Source organism: Hemiscyllium ocellatum, chromosome 31 (genome assembly GCF_020745735.1).
Source record: "Hemiscyllium ocellatum isolate sHemOce1 chromosome 31, sHemOce1.pat.X.cur, whole genome shotgun sequence".
NCBI classification, from domain to species: domain Eukaryota; kingdom Metazoa; phylum Chordata; class Chondrichthyes; order Orectolobiformes; family Hemiscylliidae; genus Hemiscyllium; species Hemiscyllium ocellatum.
The window spans coordinates 4,468,512-4,487,568 of record NC_083431.1 but is presented as its reverse complement, the minus strand read 5'-3'; the positions used below and the strand labels follow the sequence as shown (position 1 = coordinate 4,487,568).

Sequence of the window (19,057 nt, the reverse complement as noted above, 5' to 3'; positions counted from 1 at the left end):
GCTGGAAGAGCACAGCAGTTCAGGCAGCATCCAACAAGCAGCGCTGCTCGATGGATGCTGCCTGAACTGCTGTGCTCTTCCAGCACCACTGATCCAGAATATGGTTTCCAGCATCTGCAGTCATTGTTTTTACCTGTTTTTCCCTCCATGATATCTGTCAAATGAATCTCCTCTCAACATTCTCTGAGGAAAACTTCTAACTTGAGCAGAAAAGTTCTAACTTCTGAAGTTCTCTATGTAACTGAAGCTACTCATCCCTGGACTCCTTCTTGTGAATCTTTTCTGCACTCTCTCTAATGTCCTCACATCTTTGCTGAAGTGGTACCTGAAGCAGGACACGGTGCTGCAACTGAGGCTGGACCAGTGTTTTATCCAGCTTTAATATCATCACAGTTTACCCATATTGAGCCTTGATTCCCATTAAGTTTGTATTTGTTTGAATTCGGCTCATTCTGTTAAAATTGACCAGGCTAATGCAAGCAATTCCAAGTGTAAGCACAAATTAAATTGTTTTCAAATTGAGTTTGCATGATTTTCTTCACTAATTTAAAGGTAAATCATCACAAATGTGGAATCTCTCATTGTTCATAAAACCTGCCAATCGAGAAAATGAGATTTCTACAGTTGTGTTCATCTGTAACTGTTCCTGAAGACCATCTTGACAGTAACCTTTACTGTTACGTTAAAGACACTTCTGAACACAGTATAAAACATTTTCCACGACGGCAAACATTTACTTTACGAAGATATATTGCCAATGAAATGGTTCGATATAGCTCTGTGAAGTCATAGAGTAATGCAGCATGGAAACAAACCCCTTCAGAGAAAGTGAGGACTGCAGATGCTTGTCATCAGAGCTGAAAAATGTGTTGCTGGAAAAGCGCAGCATCCAAGGAGCAGGAGAATCGACGTTTCGGGCATGAGCCCTCCTTCAGGAACGAGGAGGGTGTGTCAAGCAGGTTGCAGTGAGAGAGAGACTCACTGAGATTCTTGTAGAGAGAGGAGGAAAACTTCTTCAAGGCAGGCATCCTTGCAAGAGGATTCGCAGTAGGGTTAAAGTCAACTAGGTGGAAACGAGGACTGCAGGTGCTGGAAACCAGAGTCCAGATTAAAGTACTTTCTCCCCATCCCCACCCCCCTCTCATTTATCTCTCCACTCTGCAGGCTCTCTGCCTCTTTTCCTGATGAAGGGTTTTTGCCTGAAACGTCAATTTTCCTGCTCCTCAGATGCTGCCTGACCTGCTGTGCTCTTCCAGCACCACTCTAATCTAGGCTTTGGTTTCTAGCATCTGCAGTCCTTGTTTTTACATAAGATAAAAGGTAGGGAGGAGGGACTTGGGGGAGGGGCGTTGGAAATGCGATAGGTGGAAGGAGGTCAAGGTGAGGGTGATAGGCCGGAGTGGGGTGGGGGCGGAGAGGTCGGGAAGAAGATTGCAGGTTAGGAAGGTGGTGCTGAGTTCGAGGGTTGGGACTGAGACAAGCTGGGGGGAGGGAGCTCATTTTTATTATTTAGTGGGTTGGGGAAAAAGCAGGCCTTGTTGTCCTTTGCCCTATTGGGTTCCATATTACTGTGGAATCAGACTGATATGAAACATAGAGTATAGAAGCAGGAGTAGGCCATTCGGCCCTTCAAGCGTACTGCACCATTCAATATGTTCATGGCTGACCATCCAACTCAGGTCCCCTGTTCCTGCTTTCTCCCCAGACCTTTTTTTTCAAAGATTAGATTCCCTACAGTGTGAAAACAGGCCCTTCAGCCCCACAAGTCCACACCAACCCTCCGAAGAGTAACCCACCCAGGCCCATTCCCCTCTGACTAATGCACCTAACACTATGGCCAATTCACTTGGCCTGCACATCTTTGTGACTGTGGGAGGAAAGCCCGAAACGTTGACTCTCCTGCTGCTTGGATGCTGCCTGCCCTGCTGCACTTTTCCAGGCACCCGAAGGGAACCCAAGTTGACCCGGGGAGAATGTGCAAACTCCACACAGACAGTCACCCGAGGCTAGAATCGAACCTGGGACCCTGGTGCTGTGAGGCAGCAGTGCTAACCACTGTGCCGCCCCAATCTCTTTAATCCTGTGAACTATATTTAACTCCTTGAAAACATTAAATGTTTTGGCCTCAGCTGCTTTCTGGATGAAGATATTTCTGTGCTAAATAGTTGGCTGTGTGTTGTTACTCTGTGAACCCTGAGGTTCTGGAGAGCTGCACCAGTTAAGGATAGCAGGTTTTCTTCTTTACAGGACATTAGTGAACCAGATGGATTTTAGAACAATCGGTTATCATTGTTATGATCACTGTTACTTTATTTTATTAATACTCCATATTTATAACTGAATTTAAATTACATCTGTTGCTGTGATGGGATTTGAACTGATGTCGCCAGCAGCATCAATGCTCCAGCACTACCTTCCATGTTTCAGAGGTGGTGGAGAGCTTATGGAGAACTGGGTAATGTCCCTGCTTCTGAGGCAGAAGCTCAGCATTGGCATCCCAACCAGGATTTAATGGCCAAATAAAGTTGTTTCATTACACAGTGCAAGCCCCTTCCCCTTTGTGACAACTGGCGAGTGCTAAGAATGGGAGAGAAATGCATGGTCGTGTGTGTGATAGAAAAAAATTGGAGCCTTTACCATCATCATCCACAGGCACAGACATCAAAATTCACTAACAGCGTGTGTTGCCACAAAAGATCAAAGATTGTCTGAGTGAACATAACACACTTCCACTGAGAATCTGAAATCTAAATACAGCCTGAGCTGACTAGCTGTCGTCAGGGGCAACCACCTAACATGCTCTTCATAGCCTAGGTGGCAACAAGATGGCTTCTCGATGCAAGTAACACAACAAAATGGCTTCTCGGCTGCTAACTGACAATTGTGCTAAAGCTGCATAAATGACTAACCACAGTCTGCTTCAGTAGAGATTAGCAGACAACACGCCCTTTAAAGCCTAGAAATAACTCGACTAGATAAGACAGTCATAGCCATCCTGACTGGCCTTCAGGTGCAGATGCAATGGCTCACTTACTGAGATAAGGGTGGCCTAAGCGTTGGAAAATAAAGTTGGTTCCAAGGAAATATCATTGGACCAAGTAACTGTCAAATAAAGCAGTATCGTGTATTGATTAGTAATTGTTTGAATGTACTATGCGATCATGGCCTATACCCTTCTTTAAGAAAAGTATAAAAATATCTTAGTTTTAAGCCATGTGTGCAGCTCCTCTGAGGAATATGGAAGGGCTCAACTTCTGTATTCCCAGGGAGAGTCCAGATCTTCACCATCATTAAACTGTTGGATTGGAGACTTTATCACAATTTATAATGTGATATAATCCATTTACAGCTGGATTAATCACACTAGGTCACTGCTGTTAAAGTACTTCACTGAGTACTTGTTAATGGAAAGAAATTATACGTTTTTTACTCTCCCAGTGCATAGGGGATTACACATTTGTAATTTTACAAATGAATTTGGACGGAATTTTCAATTTACATTGGAAGAGTAGTACAATATCAAATGCAATCTGGGTCCTAGTTGAGTTGAAAGTGCTTAAACACCAGCATGAGAACGTGAATGTTCCTCATATAATCCAGCACCTAAAACTGCCCTGAGACCTTGAACTCTGACCTAACTGATATCTTACACAACTCATGAGACAGAAAAGTTGCTGAGTCAGTGAAGATTAACAATTAATAGTTTAAAGGAATACAGTATTTATTTAAAAACATTTACCAAAAAGGCCTTCTGTTTTGACATTGCGTCAAGATTTGGGCTAAATGTTGAGTTTTCAGGAGCAGAGTCTACAATAAGGTAAACAGATGTCTGTTTGTACAGTTGGATTTGTAGGAAAATCGATGAGATTGTTGGGTCAACCATTAACCATTACCGAAACTCAATAGAATAGTTTAAACAAATGTCCCGAAAAGTCAAACACAAGCTTGTAAATCCTAAATTCTGCTTCCTGAGTTCAGCAGAATCTTCTTTTCAGCGATGAAGCCTGTGATTGTCCTTGTGGCCTGCTCCTTCCTCAGCACGATCTCGGCTGATCGAGGTGAGGTGATCGCTGTCTGAATTTCATGACCAGCTCTCTGATAATAGGGACAGCTCCAGCCTTTGGATAAAGCAATAATCCACGCTGAAATGGACTGTCTCTGGAGCAGAATTTATGAAGATTCTCAGGATGTGGATGTCACTGACTGGGCCAGCATTTACTGCCCGTCCTTAATCGCCCTTGAGAAGGTGGTGGTCAGCTGCCTTCTTGAACCACCAACAGTTCCTGTGCTGTAGGTAGACCCACAGTGCTGTCAGGGAGTAAGTTTCAAAGTTTCACCCAGTGATTTGATGGTCCGAATGGCCTCATTCCACACTGGGGGGGTTCTTTGATTCTATGACAGATTTGGAAAAGTAATACTTACAAGTCGGGATGGTGAGTGACTTGGAGGGAAGATTGTAAATAGCAGTGTTGCAATGAGTCTTCAGTCCTTGTCCTTGTAGATGGGAGAGATCATTGGGAGGTGATGACAGGTTTCTAAAGGTAATGGGATCGCTATTGCAGCTGCCAGATAAGCTGCTAAAACGTAACATTCTGAGGACTCTCCAGCCAAACGAAAAACAAAATTCTTGAGGTTGTAGTCCAAAGCAGCTGCTGCTTTAGCCATTAGGATTAAATGACTGCCACCAGATGGGACAGATGTACAGCACAGGAACAAACCCTTCAGTCCAACTCCTCCATGTCAACCAGATATCCTCAACTAATCTAGTCCAGTTACCAGCATTTGGCCCATATCCCTCCAAACCCTTCCTATTCATATACCCATCCAGATGCCTTTTAAATGTTGTAATTGTACCAGCCTCCACCACTCCCTCTGGCAGCTCATTCCATACACGTACCACCCTCTGCGTGAAAAAGTTGCCCCTTAGGTCCCTTTTATACCTTTCCCCTCTCACCCTAAACCTATGCCCTCTAGTTCTGGACTCCCCGACCCCAGGGAAAAGACTTTGTCTATTTACCCTATCCATGCCCCTCATGATTGTATAAACCTGTATAAGGTCACCCCTCAGCCTCCGATGCTCCAGGGAAAACAGCCCCAGCCTGTTCAGCCTCTCCCTGTAGCTCAAACCCTCCAACCCTGGCAATATATTTGTGATGTTTTTTTTCAAACAGCAGTGTCGATCTACATTGCAGCGAGAAAAGATAAATCAGAAAAAGTGGCATCAAATGCTCAGAGGCTAGTCCCTGCTCTGCATCAGAACGTTACGGGCAAACCCTACTGAAAATTCTCAACTCCACTTTCCTGCCTTTTCCCAAGAAACCCTCTATTCCCTTCCTGATTAAAAATCTGTCTCTTTCAGCATCTGATATACTTAATGCCTCAACAGGCCAGTACTATGTACAGTTCTGCTTACCCTTCTACAGGAAGATTCAATCTCTCTAATCACAAAGCAGTGAGTGCTATGGATCCCTTAGCTGCCTATCCAGCACGAAGCCATTGTCTGTGAGATCACACAGAGCACAAAATGGCTGCTGTGTTTGGTAATTCACAAAGTGAATGATTTCATTGCCTGTCTGTGTTGTGACACAACTGGTCCAGGTGATTTACAATTTATACGTGGTTGTTGTTTTTCAGGGTCTTGTGTTGGTCGCTGTGACCAAAGCTTCAATCCTTTACAGAAATGTCAGTGCGATAACATGTGCAAATTCTACACGAGCTGCTGTGAGGATTACGATACGGTTTGTAAAAGAGGTAAGAAAACTATTTAGACACACTGACATTTGTATCAGCTCTGACGCCCCCTGAAAGTGCAGCAGAACCTCAGCACTGACCCTCCGACAGTGCGGCACTCCCTCAGCACTGACCGTCCGACAGTGTGGCACTCCCTCAGCACTGACCCTCCGACAGTGCGGCACTCCCTCAGCACTGACCGTCCGACAGTGTGGCACTCCCTCAGCACTGACCCTCTGACAGTGCAGCACTCCCTCAGTACTGACCCTCTGTCAGTGCAGCACTCCCTCAGTACTGACCCTTCGACAGTGCAGCACTCCCTCAGCACTGACCCTCTGTCAGTGCAGCACTCCCTCAACACTGACCCTCCGATAGTGTGGCACTCCCTCAGCACTGACCCTCTGACAGTGCAGTGTTCTCTCAGCACTGACCCTCCGACAGTGTGGCACTCCCTCAGCACTGACCCTCTGACAGTGCAGCGTACTCTCAGCACTGACCCTCCAACAGTTCGGCACTCCCTCAGCACTGACCCTCCGACAGTGCAGCACTCCTTCAGCACTGACCCTCCGACAGTGCGGCACTCCCTCAGCACTGACCCTCCGACAGTGCGGCACTCCCTCAGCACTGATCCTCCGACAGTGCGGCACTCCCTCAGCACTGACCCTCCGACAGTGCGGCACTCCCTCAGCACTGACCCTCCGACAGTGCGGCACTCCCTCAGCACTGACCCTCTGATAGAGCAGTGCTCCCTCAGTACATTTCCTGTAGGGTCTGCCTCTGACTGGGGTCAGTTCCTGGTGGGGGGTTAATGCAAGGTCGCACCTGCGTTTGCTCTTTATTGAATCAGTAATTTTGAAAACGATGAACATACGCAGTTTATGAATAATTATAATGTTCTTGTTCTCTCCAATCGCAGTTCGTGGGGATGTGTTCCACATGGCTGAGGATGAATATGCTGATATCTTGGACTCCCCCACTGCGGACTATGGGACGGTCATACCAGATTATTTTGATGAGAGAGTACAACCAGAACCCACTGGAGAACCAGAGCCGGAACCGGCTGGGGAACCAGAACCCGAACCGGCTGGGGAATCAGAGCCAGAACCGACTGGGGAACCAGAGCCGGAACCGGCTGGAGAACCAGAGCCAGAACCGGCTGGAGAACCAGAACCCGAACCGGCTGGGGAACCAGAGCCAGCACCAAGTTTGGAGCCAGAACCACAGCGGGAACCAGTTGATCTCTGCACCAGTAGACAACCCATTGATGCATTCACAGATCTCAAGAACGGATCCATCTACGCTTTCCAGGGTATAATTCTGAACAAGGATCATTAGAATCGCAAGAGGCCATTCAGCCCCTCACGTCCATTTGCCATTCATGGCCATTTGCCAATCATGGCTAATCTGCACATTTTACCCACTTTGACTAGCAACCTGTCAGATCATTCGCCTGTCATATGGAGATGAATCTCAGAGGTGGATGTGTAAGCTGACTGCATGCTGTATGGCTGTGGGGGAGAGATGCCCCTAGATTCCACTCCTCTGTGTGAGAAGGTGCTCCCTGATATCACCTTTGAACAGTCCAACTCTAACCTGAATACACTGTGATACTGTGGGGCTGGCCCTGATCAAAGGTACTGCACACAGATATCTGCTCTCCCTGTAACCATCTGCCCACACTCAGCCCCATGGACACTACCCAAACCATCACATACTGACCAAAGGGAACAGAGGGGAGTTTCACTATCCACCATTATTTTATTGGGATGCAGGTTTATTCTGTCTCCAACCCCGTGCTGTCCCTGTCCTGGGAGTGTTTGATGGGTACATTGTAAAGCGAGCTTTACTCTGTATCTAACCCCATGCTGTCCCTGTCCTGGGAATGTTTGATGGGGACAGTGTAGAGGGAGCTTTACTCTGTATCTAACCCCGTGCTGTCCCTATCCTGGGAGTGTTTGATGGGGGACAGTGTAGAGGGAGCTTTACTCTATATCTAACCTGTGCTGTCCCTGTCCTGGGAGTGTTTGATGGGAAATGAGTATAGAGGGAGCTTTACTCTATATCTAACCCTGTGCTGTTCCTGTCCTGGGAGTGTTTGATGGTGACATGGTAGAGAGAGCTTTACTCTGTATCTAACCCCATGCTGTCCCTGTCCTGGGAGTGTTTGATGGGGACAGTGTAGAGGGAGCTTTACTCTATATCTAACCCTGTACTGTCCCTGTCCTGAGGAGTGTTTTCCGGGATAGTATAGAGGGAGCTTTACTGTGTATCTAACCCTGTACTGGCCCTGTCATGGGAGTGTTTGACAGGAGACAGTGTAGAGGGAGCTTTACTCTGTAAATGGGTGGAGCACATTTTGCAAACTGGACTGGTTTGATGACCCCTTAACTTTCCAGCCTCCTTTGGCCTGTACTTCGGCCCATAAGGTAATTAACACTAACTGGGCCTTGCAAAATCGTGGGATTGCTTCCTGGTCAACATGCAAGGTGGCCTTGGCTGCTTTGATTGACCCTTGACCTTCTTGACCTACCTCCAGGTATTTAATTACAACTTCACTCTAGCAGCCATTTTCTAATTGAAAAACATTGAGCCAATCTAGAGTAATCTTTCTCAACCAGTTTCTCCCCATGATGCTTGGGTTTTCCTACAATCAGTGGTAACTGAACCAGTAGCTTCTCATAAGGGACCAGAACTGAAGTCACACCCTTAACTGTACAGGTTCCTGGTATAGGTTCTCAGTCTAACCGAGGTCTTATGCAAACTTAAGGTTTGAAATCCAGAGTGAATTTCGTTACAGACTGATCACTGGAACAGCAGCGCCAGTATCAATCTACAAGTGACCAGTTAACCCAGACTTTTATTTTGATTGGTTCTGATTTGGATGTTGCTGAACAATTTAACTGTTCCAAATATGTAGGCAGATGTCCCAGGATTTGCACTCTCCTGGTTACTGGTGTATGAGTTCTGTTTATTGGTTTCGGTCTGACAGGACTCCTTTCCTGTCTTGAGTATGCATACCAGCAGAAACTACAATAACTTGCTGGGCTGGATCCTGAAGAAAAGTTTAAACGTTTGACTGAAGTTTGGCGTTGTTTTGAGGCTTTGCTGTGGGCTGACCTACAGTCCCTCTCTCAGGATATGTCCTGAATGTGGCTATGCAATTGCCTTCACTCAAGTGGGGTTCCCCAAGCTCAACCAGACTGGCGAGGGTGTCCACTTCCATTGGAATACCCTGCAACTCGTATGCTCCACATACGGCATTTTCCAATGATAATGGCCCTGTTTGAAGTCCATTTGGGCTTCAGTTGTTGGTGCTTTTGCAAGGTTACATCATTGGTCTCCTCTTCACTGGGGAGACAGGATGCTGACTTGCAGAATGTTTCAGAGAACATCTCTGGGCCACACACACCAACCAACCTCCCGGCCCTTGGCTGAATACTTTAACTCTCCCTTCCACTCCACCAAGGGCATGCAAGTCCTGGGCTGTATCCACTTCCAAGCTTTACCCACTCGACGCCAGGAGGAAGATCACCTCATCTTCTGCCCTTGGACCCTCCAACCACACGGGATCAATGTCGATTTCACCAGTTTACCCATTTCCCCTCCTCTCAACCCTCCAAATTAGCATCGCCCTCATGACCTGTCCTACCTGTCCATCTTCCTTCCCACCTATCCGCTCCACCTTCCTCTCCGACCTATCACCAGCAGCCTCCACCTTCATCCACCTATCGCATTTCCAGCTACCTTCCCCCCAGCCTCACCACCATCACCATCGATTCTCCTGCCCCTCGGATGCTGCCTGACCAACTGCGCTTTTCCAGCACCACACTCTCGACTCTGATCTCCAGCATCTGCAGTCCTCACTCTCTCCACCATTGATCTGTATCTGTGCTGTATGACAGTATGACTCTATGTGCTATTATCCTATTTATCTCTCTTTCCAGGAGAATATTTTTATGAACTGGACAAGTACAGTGTTGTTTCAGACTATCCCAGACTGATCAGTGAAGTGTGGGGAATGCGTGGTCCAGTTGATGCCGCATTCACACGAATTAACTGTGAGGGAAAAACCTACATTTTCAAGGTTTGAACTTCTAAGATCTGTTCTCCGTCTCTCTGAAAGAGCAACAGGTTGAAGTAATGTAGCATTAAATAATCCACAGACTGTTCAGAGGTACTGTTTTCAAATACGGTGTGACACTGAAATGTAGGTGGGGTTCCAGGACCATGTGATCAAACGTTCGGGCCAAAGAGGTTGGCTTTAAGGAGGGCCTTAAGTGGGAGAGCTGCCTGGAGGAAGGAATCGCTGAGCTAGACGGCCAGGCAATTTACAATGTCAGCATGGTGGCTCAGTGGTTAGCACTGCTGCCTCACAGTGCAAGGGACCCAGGTTCAATTCCAGCCTCGGGAGACTGTCTGGAGTTTGCACATTCTCCCCAGTGTCTGCGTGGATCTCCTCCCACAGTCCAAAGGTGTGCAGGTCAGGGGAATTGGCCAGGCTAAATTGCCCATAGTGTTAGGTCAGAGGGTGGGTTACTCTTCAGAGGGTTGGTGTGGACTGGTTGGGCCGAAGGGCCTGTTTCCACACTGTAGGGAATCTTATCTAATCTAAATTGTCCATAGTGTTCAGGGATTTGTAGGTTAGGTGCATTAGTCAGGGGTAAATGTAGAGTTATAGGATAGGGAAATGGGTTTGAGTGGGTTACTCTTCAAAGGGTCGGTGTGGACTTGTTGGGCCGAATGGCCTATATTGTAGGGATTCTATGATTCTAATATCAAAGCAGTTAAACTCTGGAATAAATGGAGGCCAATGCGGAGATGTGCAGATATGTTGGTGGGGTTCTGGGGCTGGCAGAGGTTACAGAGTTAGGGCTGAGACCAGGTTGAGGTTGGGAAACGAGAATGGGTTGTCAGTTTGGGAGTGAGTGTAACTGATAGCGAGTGCTGGGGGAGGATACCAGGTCACACATCTTGTTCATGAGTTGTTGGCAAAGCCTTTTTTACTACATTCCCTGACCTGCCCTGGAATGAGTGGCTTGCTCAGCCATTTCAGAGTCACCCAAATCACAGTGGGTCTGGAGTTACGTGTAGGCCACACCAGATAAAGGTCCATTCTGAACAGGCATAAACAGAACAGAACGACTTCTCAGTGGGTGATAGTTTCTTGATCATTATTTCTCAGGTCAGCTTTCAAGTCCAGAGTTTCTAAGTTGAACTGCAATTCTCCCAGCTGCTGTAGTGGGACTTGATCCCATGTCATAAGGTAATTAGCCTGGGTTACTAGTCTGCTGGCATTACCACTACACCACCACCCCCTCCTGCCAGAGGTAGTATTGTCAACTGTCAGATACCTTGTCTTGGGCAGTTTGTTTTATGAGAGGCATTCTGTAGAGGGAGCTTTACTCTGTATGTAACTCCATGCTGTCCCTGTCCTGGAAGTGTTTGATGGGGTAGGTGTAGAGGGAGCTTTACTGTGTATCTAACCCTGTGCTGTCCCTGTCCTGGGAGTGTTTGATGTGGGGACATGGAGAGGGAGCTTCTGTTAGTTGAGAATTTTGTTGGGCGGTGTATTCTTCTCAAGGAGAGATGTGTTGCTAGCTTGAGGAGGGGCCCGCTCTGTGATGCTGAGTCGGAACTCTCTGTGATTCTAATACCTGCCGTGCTCCCCCAGGGTGATTCTTATTGGCGGTTTTCTGATGGAATTCTGGAACGTAATTTCCCAAGACTGATCCAGGATGGCTTCCCTGGCATTCCAAACAATATTGATGCATCATTGGCAGTGCCTGCCTGCAATATTGATGGTAAAGAGCGAGTTTATTTCTTCAAAGGTAAGGAGGATGTTTCCAATCTTCTGATTCAGTGACCTTTACCTGCCTTGGTACAGGAACTGACTGAACATCTGGTCAATTGATTTCTCTCCAGGGAATTCCTATTGGGAATATATCTTCCAAAACCAGCCAACCCAGAAGGAGTGTGCTGATTCATCTATCTCTGACGTGTTTCTGAGATACTCGGATATGGACAGCAGTTGGGAGGATATCTTTATCCGTCTCTTCCCAGTTACTTCAAACGGTAATCCTAGGCTCTCCTCTTCCTTGGTTGAGTTCCTGTCATGTTGGTGGCCCAGTTTTGGATTCTAATCGGGGTTAGGGGACGAGGACTTGGAATAGTTTAATCTTGGATGAGTTTGAATGCAGGGGTCAGATGTGACCACAGATTGGAGAGGGGGAACTCTTTGCTTTGAGGAGACTCAGTTGTTGGATAGCAATGAGGTTTCAGTTTCAGGGAGCAAGGGGAAAGTCTCCTGTTCCTGCAGCTTGGTCTACAAGCTGGGCTGAAACGGTAGTATGTTTCCCACAAAAGTCTTCACATTGAGATTCTTCTTCGTCATGATGTGTGGTACTGTGACTGTGCTAAATGGGATAGACTACCACTAGATCCAGAACAAAGACCAATACAGCACAGGCACAGGCCCTTCGGCCCTCCAAGCCTCTACCAACACATTTTGCCCTGCCAAACCAAAACTGTCTTCACTTCCAGGAGCCGTATGCCTCTATTCCCTTCCTCTTTGTCTCAAGACCAGACCTTCATAAGGGTAATCAGCAGCAGCTGCAGATTTGTACTCAAGTAAAATCTGTATCCTCATGTTCTGTTACTTCTACCATTACCATCAACCCAGGGGATCGACCGTAATTCAGTGAATGCAGGAGAGTGTGCCAGGAGCAGCACCTGGCATACCTAAACATGAGGGGTCAACCTGGTAAAGCTACCAAACAGGACTACTTGCATGCAAAACAGCATATGCAGCAAGGGATAGAGTGGTGCTGGAAAAGCACAGCAGGTCAGGCAGCATCCGAGGAGCAGGATTGGATGCTGCCTGATCTGTTGTGCTTTTCCAACACCACTCTAATCCAGACTCGGGTTACCAGCATTTGCAGTCCTCGGTTTTACCCAGCAAGAGATAGAGATGAGTGATCCCACAAGCAACAATCAGATCGAAGCTCTGCAGTCCTGCCACACCCAGTCATGAATGGCCAGCAAAGGGGGTTCCCTCAGATTACAACAGGATCTGGACCAGATGGGCCAATGGGCTGAGGAGTGGCAGATGGAATTTAATTGCGAGGTGCTTCATTTTGGGAAAGGACTTATACACTTAATGGTAAGGTCCTAGGGGGTGTTGCTGAACAAAGAGACCTTGGAGTGCAGGTTCATAGTTCCTTGAAAGTGGGGTCGCAGGTAGATAGGATAGTGAAGAAGGCATTTGGTATGCTTTCCTTTATTGGTCAGAGTATTGAGTACAGGAGTTGGGAGGTCATGTTGCAGCTGTACAGGATGTTGGTTTTGGAAAATTGCATGCAATTCTGGTCTCCTTCCTATCAGAAAGATGTTGTAAAACTTGAAAGGGTACTGAAAAGATTTACAAGGATGTTGCCAGGGTTGGAGGATCTGAGCTACAGGGAGAGGCTGAACAGGCTGGGGCTGTTTTCCCTGGAGCATCGGAGGCTGAGGGGTGACCTTATAGAGGTTTACAAAATTATGAAGGGCTTGGATAGGGTAAATAGACAAAGTCTTTTCCCTGGGGTGGGGGAGTCCAGAGCTAGAGGGCATAGGTTTAGGGTGAGAGGGGAAAGATATAAAAGAGACCTAAGGGGGAACTTTTTCACACAGAGTATGGAATGAGCTGCCAGAGGATGTGGTGGAGGCTGGTACAAATACAACATTTAAGAGGCATGTGGATGTGTATATGAATAGGAAGGGTTTGGAGGGATATGGGCCGGATGCTGGCAGGTGGGACTAGATTGGGTTGGGATATCTGGTCAGCATGGACGGGTTGGATCGAAGGGTCTGTTTCCATGCTGTACATCTCTATGACTCTATATCTCACTGGAGAAGGAGGCTCCACAAGTATCCTCATGCTCAATGATGGAAGGGCCCAGCACATTAATGCAAAAGATAAGGCTGCAGCTTTTGTGGCAATCCTGAGCCAGAAGTGCCGAGTGGGTGGTCCATCTGAGCCTCTCCCAGTGGGTCCCAGCATCACAGATACCAGTCTTCAGTCAATTTGATTCATTCTAGGTGATACCAAGAGAAACTGAAGGCACTGGATGTTGCAAGGGCAATGGGTCTGATAACATTCCAGCAATAGTTAGAACATGGAACATTCCAGCGCAGTCCAGGCCCTTCGGCCCTCGATGTTGCACCGACCTCTGGAACCAATCTGAAGCCCATCTAACCGACAGTATTCCATTCTTGTCCAGATGTCTATCCAGTGACCATTTAACTGCCTGTAATGTTGGCGAGTTTACTGCTGCTGCAGGCAGTGTGTTCCATACCCTTACTACTCTCTGAGTAAAGAAACTACCTCTGACATCTTTCCTATATCAATCACCCTTCAATTTGAAGCTATGCCCCCTCGTGCTAGCCATCACTATCCTAGGTAAAAACTCTCACTCTAACTAACCCTCTGATTATCTTAAATGACTCAAATAAGTCACCTCTCAACCTTCTTCTTTCTAACGAAAACAGCCTCAAGTCCCTCAATCTTTCCTCGTAAGATTTTCCCTCCATACCAGGCAACATCCTGGTAAATCTCCTCTGAACCCTTTCCAAAGCTTCCACATCCTTCCTATAAAGTGGTGACCAGAACTCTACACAATACTCTGAGTGCGGCTGCACCAGAGTTTTCTACAGCAGCAGCATGGCCTCATGGTTCTGAATAGTACTGAGGACGTGTGCTCCAGAACCTGCTGCTCCCCTAGCCAAGCTGTTCCAGAACCTGCTGCCCCCCTAGCCAAGCTGTTCCAAAACCTGCTGCTCCCCTAGCCAAGCTGTTCCAGTAGATTTACAATGCTGGCAACTACCTGGCAATGTGGAAAGTTACCAGGAATGTCCTAGACACAAGCAATCTGGCTAATTACCGTCTCAACAAGCATCAATAAAGTCATGGAAGGTCTCATCAACAGCCCAGAGTCAGAGATACTCAGAAGAAACACCCTTTACTTGTTGGAGCCATATTTTGCACAAAAGAAGATAGTTGTTGTTGGATGTCAGTCATCTCATCAGGAGTCCCTCAGTGCAGTGCTGTCATTCCTGGTTTGAGCTAACGTATTAGAAGTAATAAAAATATAATTATTGGAAAAACTCAACAGGTCTGTAGCGTCTGTGGAGAGAAAACAGAATTAATGTTTCAGGTCCAGTTAGGGGTAATATTTGTACCACAAAGGTGCCAGGCAGTAACCAACTCTAACAAGAGAGAATCTAACCATCCCATTCAATGGCATTACCATCGCTGATTTGCTCATTATCAACCTCCCTGGGGGTTACCATTCACCACATACTGAACTGGACAATGGTTACAAGAGCAGGTCAGAGACTAGGAATACTGCAGTGAGTAACTCCCCTCCTGATTCCCCAAAGCCTGTCCACCATCTACAAGGCACAAGTCAAAAGTGTGATGGAATACTCCCCACTTGCCCTGGATGGGGGCAGCTCCAACAACACTCAGGAAGCTCGACACCATCCAGGACAAAGCAGCCGCTTGATTGGCACCACATCCACAAACACCCCCTCCCTCCCCCACTGACGTTCAGTAGCAGCAGTGTGCACCATCTACAAGATGCACTGCAGAAATTCACCAAAGATCCTCAGGCAGCACCTTCCAAACCCAGGTCCACTTCCATCTAGAAGGACAAGGGCAGCAGATACATGGGAACACCACCCCCTGCAAGGTCCCCTCCGAGCCCCTCCCCATCCTGACTTGGAAATATATCACCGTTCTTTCACTGTCACTGGGTCAAAATCCTGGAATTCCCTCTCTAAGGGCATTGTGGGTCAACCTATAGCACATGGACTGCAGTGGGTCAAGATGGCAGCTCACCCCCACCTTCTCAAGGGACAACTAGAGATGCATAATAAATGCTGACCCAGCCATGGACACCCACATCCCATTAATGAATAAAATTTCAGGCCTGTTGTTCCTAAATTCCAGACAGGATAAGACCTGGAAGAGGGTTCAGTCCCAATGCATGAGCCCTCCTTCTTATGTTTAATATCTTTTGCTTTCCTGCAGGTTATCTGTCTCCTGTTGTTGCTAACGCCTCCTTACCTTAGGGAAAGAGGTTTGAGAGAGGATTTGGTTGTTGAGCTGTTCAAGTCCATGAAGCGTCTGGACAGACAGGGAGAAGTTGTTCCTAGTGGTGGAAGGACTGAGAACAGAAAGATACATATTTAAGGAAATTTATGAAAGAAATTATGATGATACATGAAAAACCTTTATCACGCAGCTTATAGTTAGGATCTGGACTGTGTGAGAGTATGGTTGAGGCAGATACAGTCAGGGATTTCAAGAGTGAATTTGATATTTTTCTTGGGAAAAGGTGGGTGAGTAGGACTGGGGAGTTGCTCTGACAGAGCTAGTACTGAATTGATGGGTTGAATGGTCTCATTTGATTCTATTCAGTTTGGATTATTGAGTTTTCTGGCTGTAATCTGCCAGCCAGGTGTTGAGTCTCACCATCTCTCCTGACTGATTTGATTCGTGCCCGGTGTTCTGCGTTTCAGTTGGTGCTAGTGGACCCAGGTTGATCAGTGAGAATTGGCATGGCATCCCAGGCAGGGTGGACTCCGCCATGATTGGGAAACTCTTCTTCGTCCGACAATTCCCGAGTCTCGGCTGGCAAAAGCCGAGGAAGCTGAAGAAGCCGAAGAAGTTCTCGAGGTGGAACCGAAGGAGACAGCAGCGGAGGAAGCAGTCCTCAAGCATGGACATGGATCTGTTCTCCCTCATCCCCAGCCAGAGTGTCTACTTCTTTGTGAAAGGTAACATGGAGCTGTCATACCTCAAAGGTTCATTCACCTCGCCCTCCCTCCATCCCTCCCTCCCCAGCTTCAGCATTGAGGGGGGCTAAGAGTTGAGTGGATTGTGAGAGAGCACCAGATACTCACTCTGAGAAACCTGAAGGTCGTGTTCACGCGATGGGCATAAGTCAGCTATGTGACTATGGTGGCCATCACAATTACACCTAGAATTCTTTGGCCAAGTTCATTACACCCCCAAACTTAAATCCTGGGTAAACATGGCTCAACTCCTCAAAACTCAGGGAAAAGCACTCCCCATCACCTTAGTTTAAACATGGACAAACAGAGGGGAGATGAGAAGGGGTGCCCTTGACACCACATTTCACCAAGTGTGGCACCAAGGAACTTTAACAAAATTGGTATCAATGGGTATCGGGGCAAACTCTCTGCTGGTTGGAGTCATACCTGACACATAAGAAGATAGTTGTGATTATGGAGGGTCAGTCATCTCAGCTCCAGGACATCTCTGCAGGAGTTCCTCAGGGCAGTGTCCTAGGTCCAACCACCTTCAGCTGCTTCATCAATGACTTTCCCTCCATCATAAGATCAGAGGTGGGGATGGTCACCCATGGTTGTACAGTGTTCAGCACCATTCACCACTCCTCAGATACTGAAGCAGCCCATGGCCCAGTGCAATTATTCAGGCTTGGGCTGAGAAATGGTAAGGAACATTCCTGCCAGGCTGAGACCATCTCCGACTAGAGGGAATCCAACAATCGCAGTTTTATATTCAATATCATTACATAGGCACAGAAACATAGACCCATCTCCCAAAATCAACATCTTGGGGTGGGGGAAGTGGAGGGGGGTGGGGGGAGGTTACCACTAACCAGAATCTCAGCTGGACTCACCATATTAATGCAGTGGCTACAAGAGCAGGTCAGAGACTAGGAATACTGCAGTGAGTAACTCATCTCCTGACTCCCCAAAGCCTGTCCCACCATCTACAAGGCACAAGGCAGGAGGGTGATGGAATACTCCCCACTTGCCCTGGATGGGGGCAGCTCCAACAACACTCAGGAAGCTCGACACCATCCAGGACAAAGCAGCCGCTTGATTGGCACCACATCCACAAACACCCCCTCCCTCCCCCACCCACACTCAGTAACAGCAGTGTGTACCATCTACCAGATGCACTGCAGAAATTCACCAAAGATCCTCAGACAACACCTTCCAAACCCATGTCCACTTCCATCGAGAAGGACAAGGGCAGCAGATACATGGGAACACCACCCCCTGCATTTCCTGATTTGGAAATATATCTCCGTTCCTTCAGTGTCACTGGGTCAAAATCATAGAATTCCCTCCCTAAGGACAATGTGGGTCAACCCATAGCACAAGGACTGCAGTGGTTCCAGAAGGCAGCTCACCCCCACCTTCTGTAGGGCAATTAGGGATTGGCACTAATGTGGACCAGCCAATGATGCCCACATCTATGAATGAAAAATCCCAAAACACTGGGAAAACGCATACTAAAATCTCAATTGTGTAACCGAGGATCTAATTGACTTTCTAATTCCAGATAAATATTACCGAGTGGATTTGGAGATGAAGCGAGTGGCGTCCGCTCGCCCCTCTTACCCACGGTCCATCGCCAGGTACTGGTTCAAGTGCATGGAGCAGCCTTTACTCCATGAATAAAAGCAGGGACCTGGAACATGGGAGGCTACACCACGGGAATACACCATTCTAACTGTGACATCCGAAACAGCCTCAGTAATTGTCACTTGCAAGTGTCTTCAATGGAGCAAATCAGTACATTTACAAATAAAACCAGAGTGACAAACCTACACTAGTTGTTGAGTTCCCTGTCCAAAGGCAGCTCTGATCCATGCAGCAAGATTTCCACCAACAAAATGTGACAGGTCCTAATCCACTCCCAGTCTGCACTGGGATCACACCTGATCTAACCACTCTGATCTCACCCACCCCAGCTACCCAGTCAGACAGCTCTGACCCGCCCCAACACCCCCAAGGCAAAAATGTGCCTTTTCCTGCCTTTGTAGCCTGAGCAATGCTGGAGGCGATAGCGTTCTTTAAACCACACCGGTTTCCCACTCTCACCGATGTGCTTTGGAAGGATTTACAGGTTGATACACAATCGGTATGGTCTCATGGTGAACACACCTTCCTTAGTATCAAGTCCTAGAGTGGGGCTTTTAAAGTTAGAATCCCTCCAGTGTGGAAACAGGCCCTTTGCCCCAACAAGTCCACACAGACCCTCCGAAGAGTTACCCACCCAGACCTGTTCCCCTACCAATATTTACCCCTGACCAATGCACCTAGCCTACACATCCCTGGACACTACAGGCAATTTAGCCTGGCCAATTTACCTGACCTGCACATCTTTGGACTGTGGGAGGAAACCAGAGGAAACCCACACAGACACAGGGAGAACATGCAAGCTCCACACAGACAGTCACCCAAGGCTGGAATCAAACCTGGGTCTCTCGTGCTGTGAGGCAGCAGT

At 47.4% G+C, this 19,057-nt stretch overlaps 1 protein-coding gene across 1 annotated transcript; it reads left to right on the top strand.

Moving 5' to 3' along the window:
* Window positions 1-3,997: 3,997 nt before the first annotated feature.
* vtna (vitronectin a) lies at window positions 3,998-18,228 on the top strand. The gene is made up of 8 exons (XM_060847752.1): window positions 3,998-4,058; window positions 5,635-5,751; window positions 6,647-7,039; window positions 9,675-9,814; window positions 11,402-11,558; window positions 11,653-11,802; window positions 16,291-16,548; window positions 18,110-18,228. Exons 1-8 carry the CDS (start codon window positions 3,998-4,000, stop codon window positions 18,226-18,228), a joined length of 1,395 nt encoding a protein of 464 aa, XP_060703735.1.
* Window positions 18,229-19,057: the final 829 nt, after the last annotated feature.

Coding starts and splice junctions, on each gene's coding strand:
- vtna (XM_060847752.1), top strand. CDS start 3,998: ATGAAGCCTGTGATTGTCCTTGTGGCCTGCTCCTTCCTCAGCACGATC. Junction 4,059..5,634: donor CACGATCTCGGCTGATCGAG/GTGAGGTGATCG, acceptor GTTGTTTTTCAG/GGTCTTGTGTTGGTCGCTGT. Junction 16,549..18,109: donor TGTCTACTTCTTTGTGAAAG/GTAACATGGAGC, acceptor TTCTAATTCCAG/ATAAATATTACCGAGTGGAT.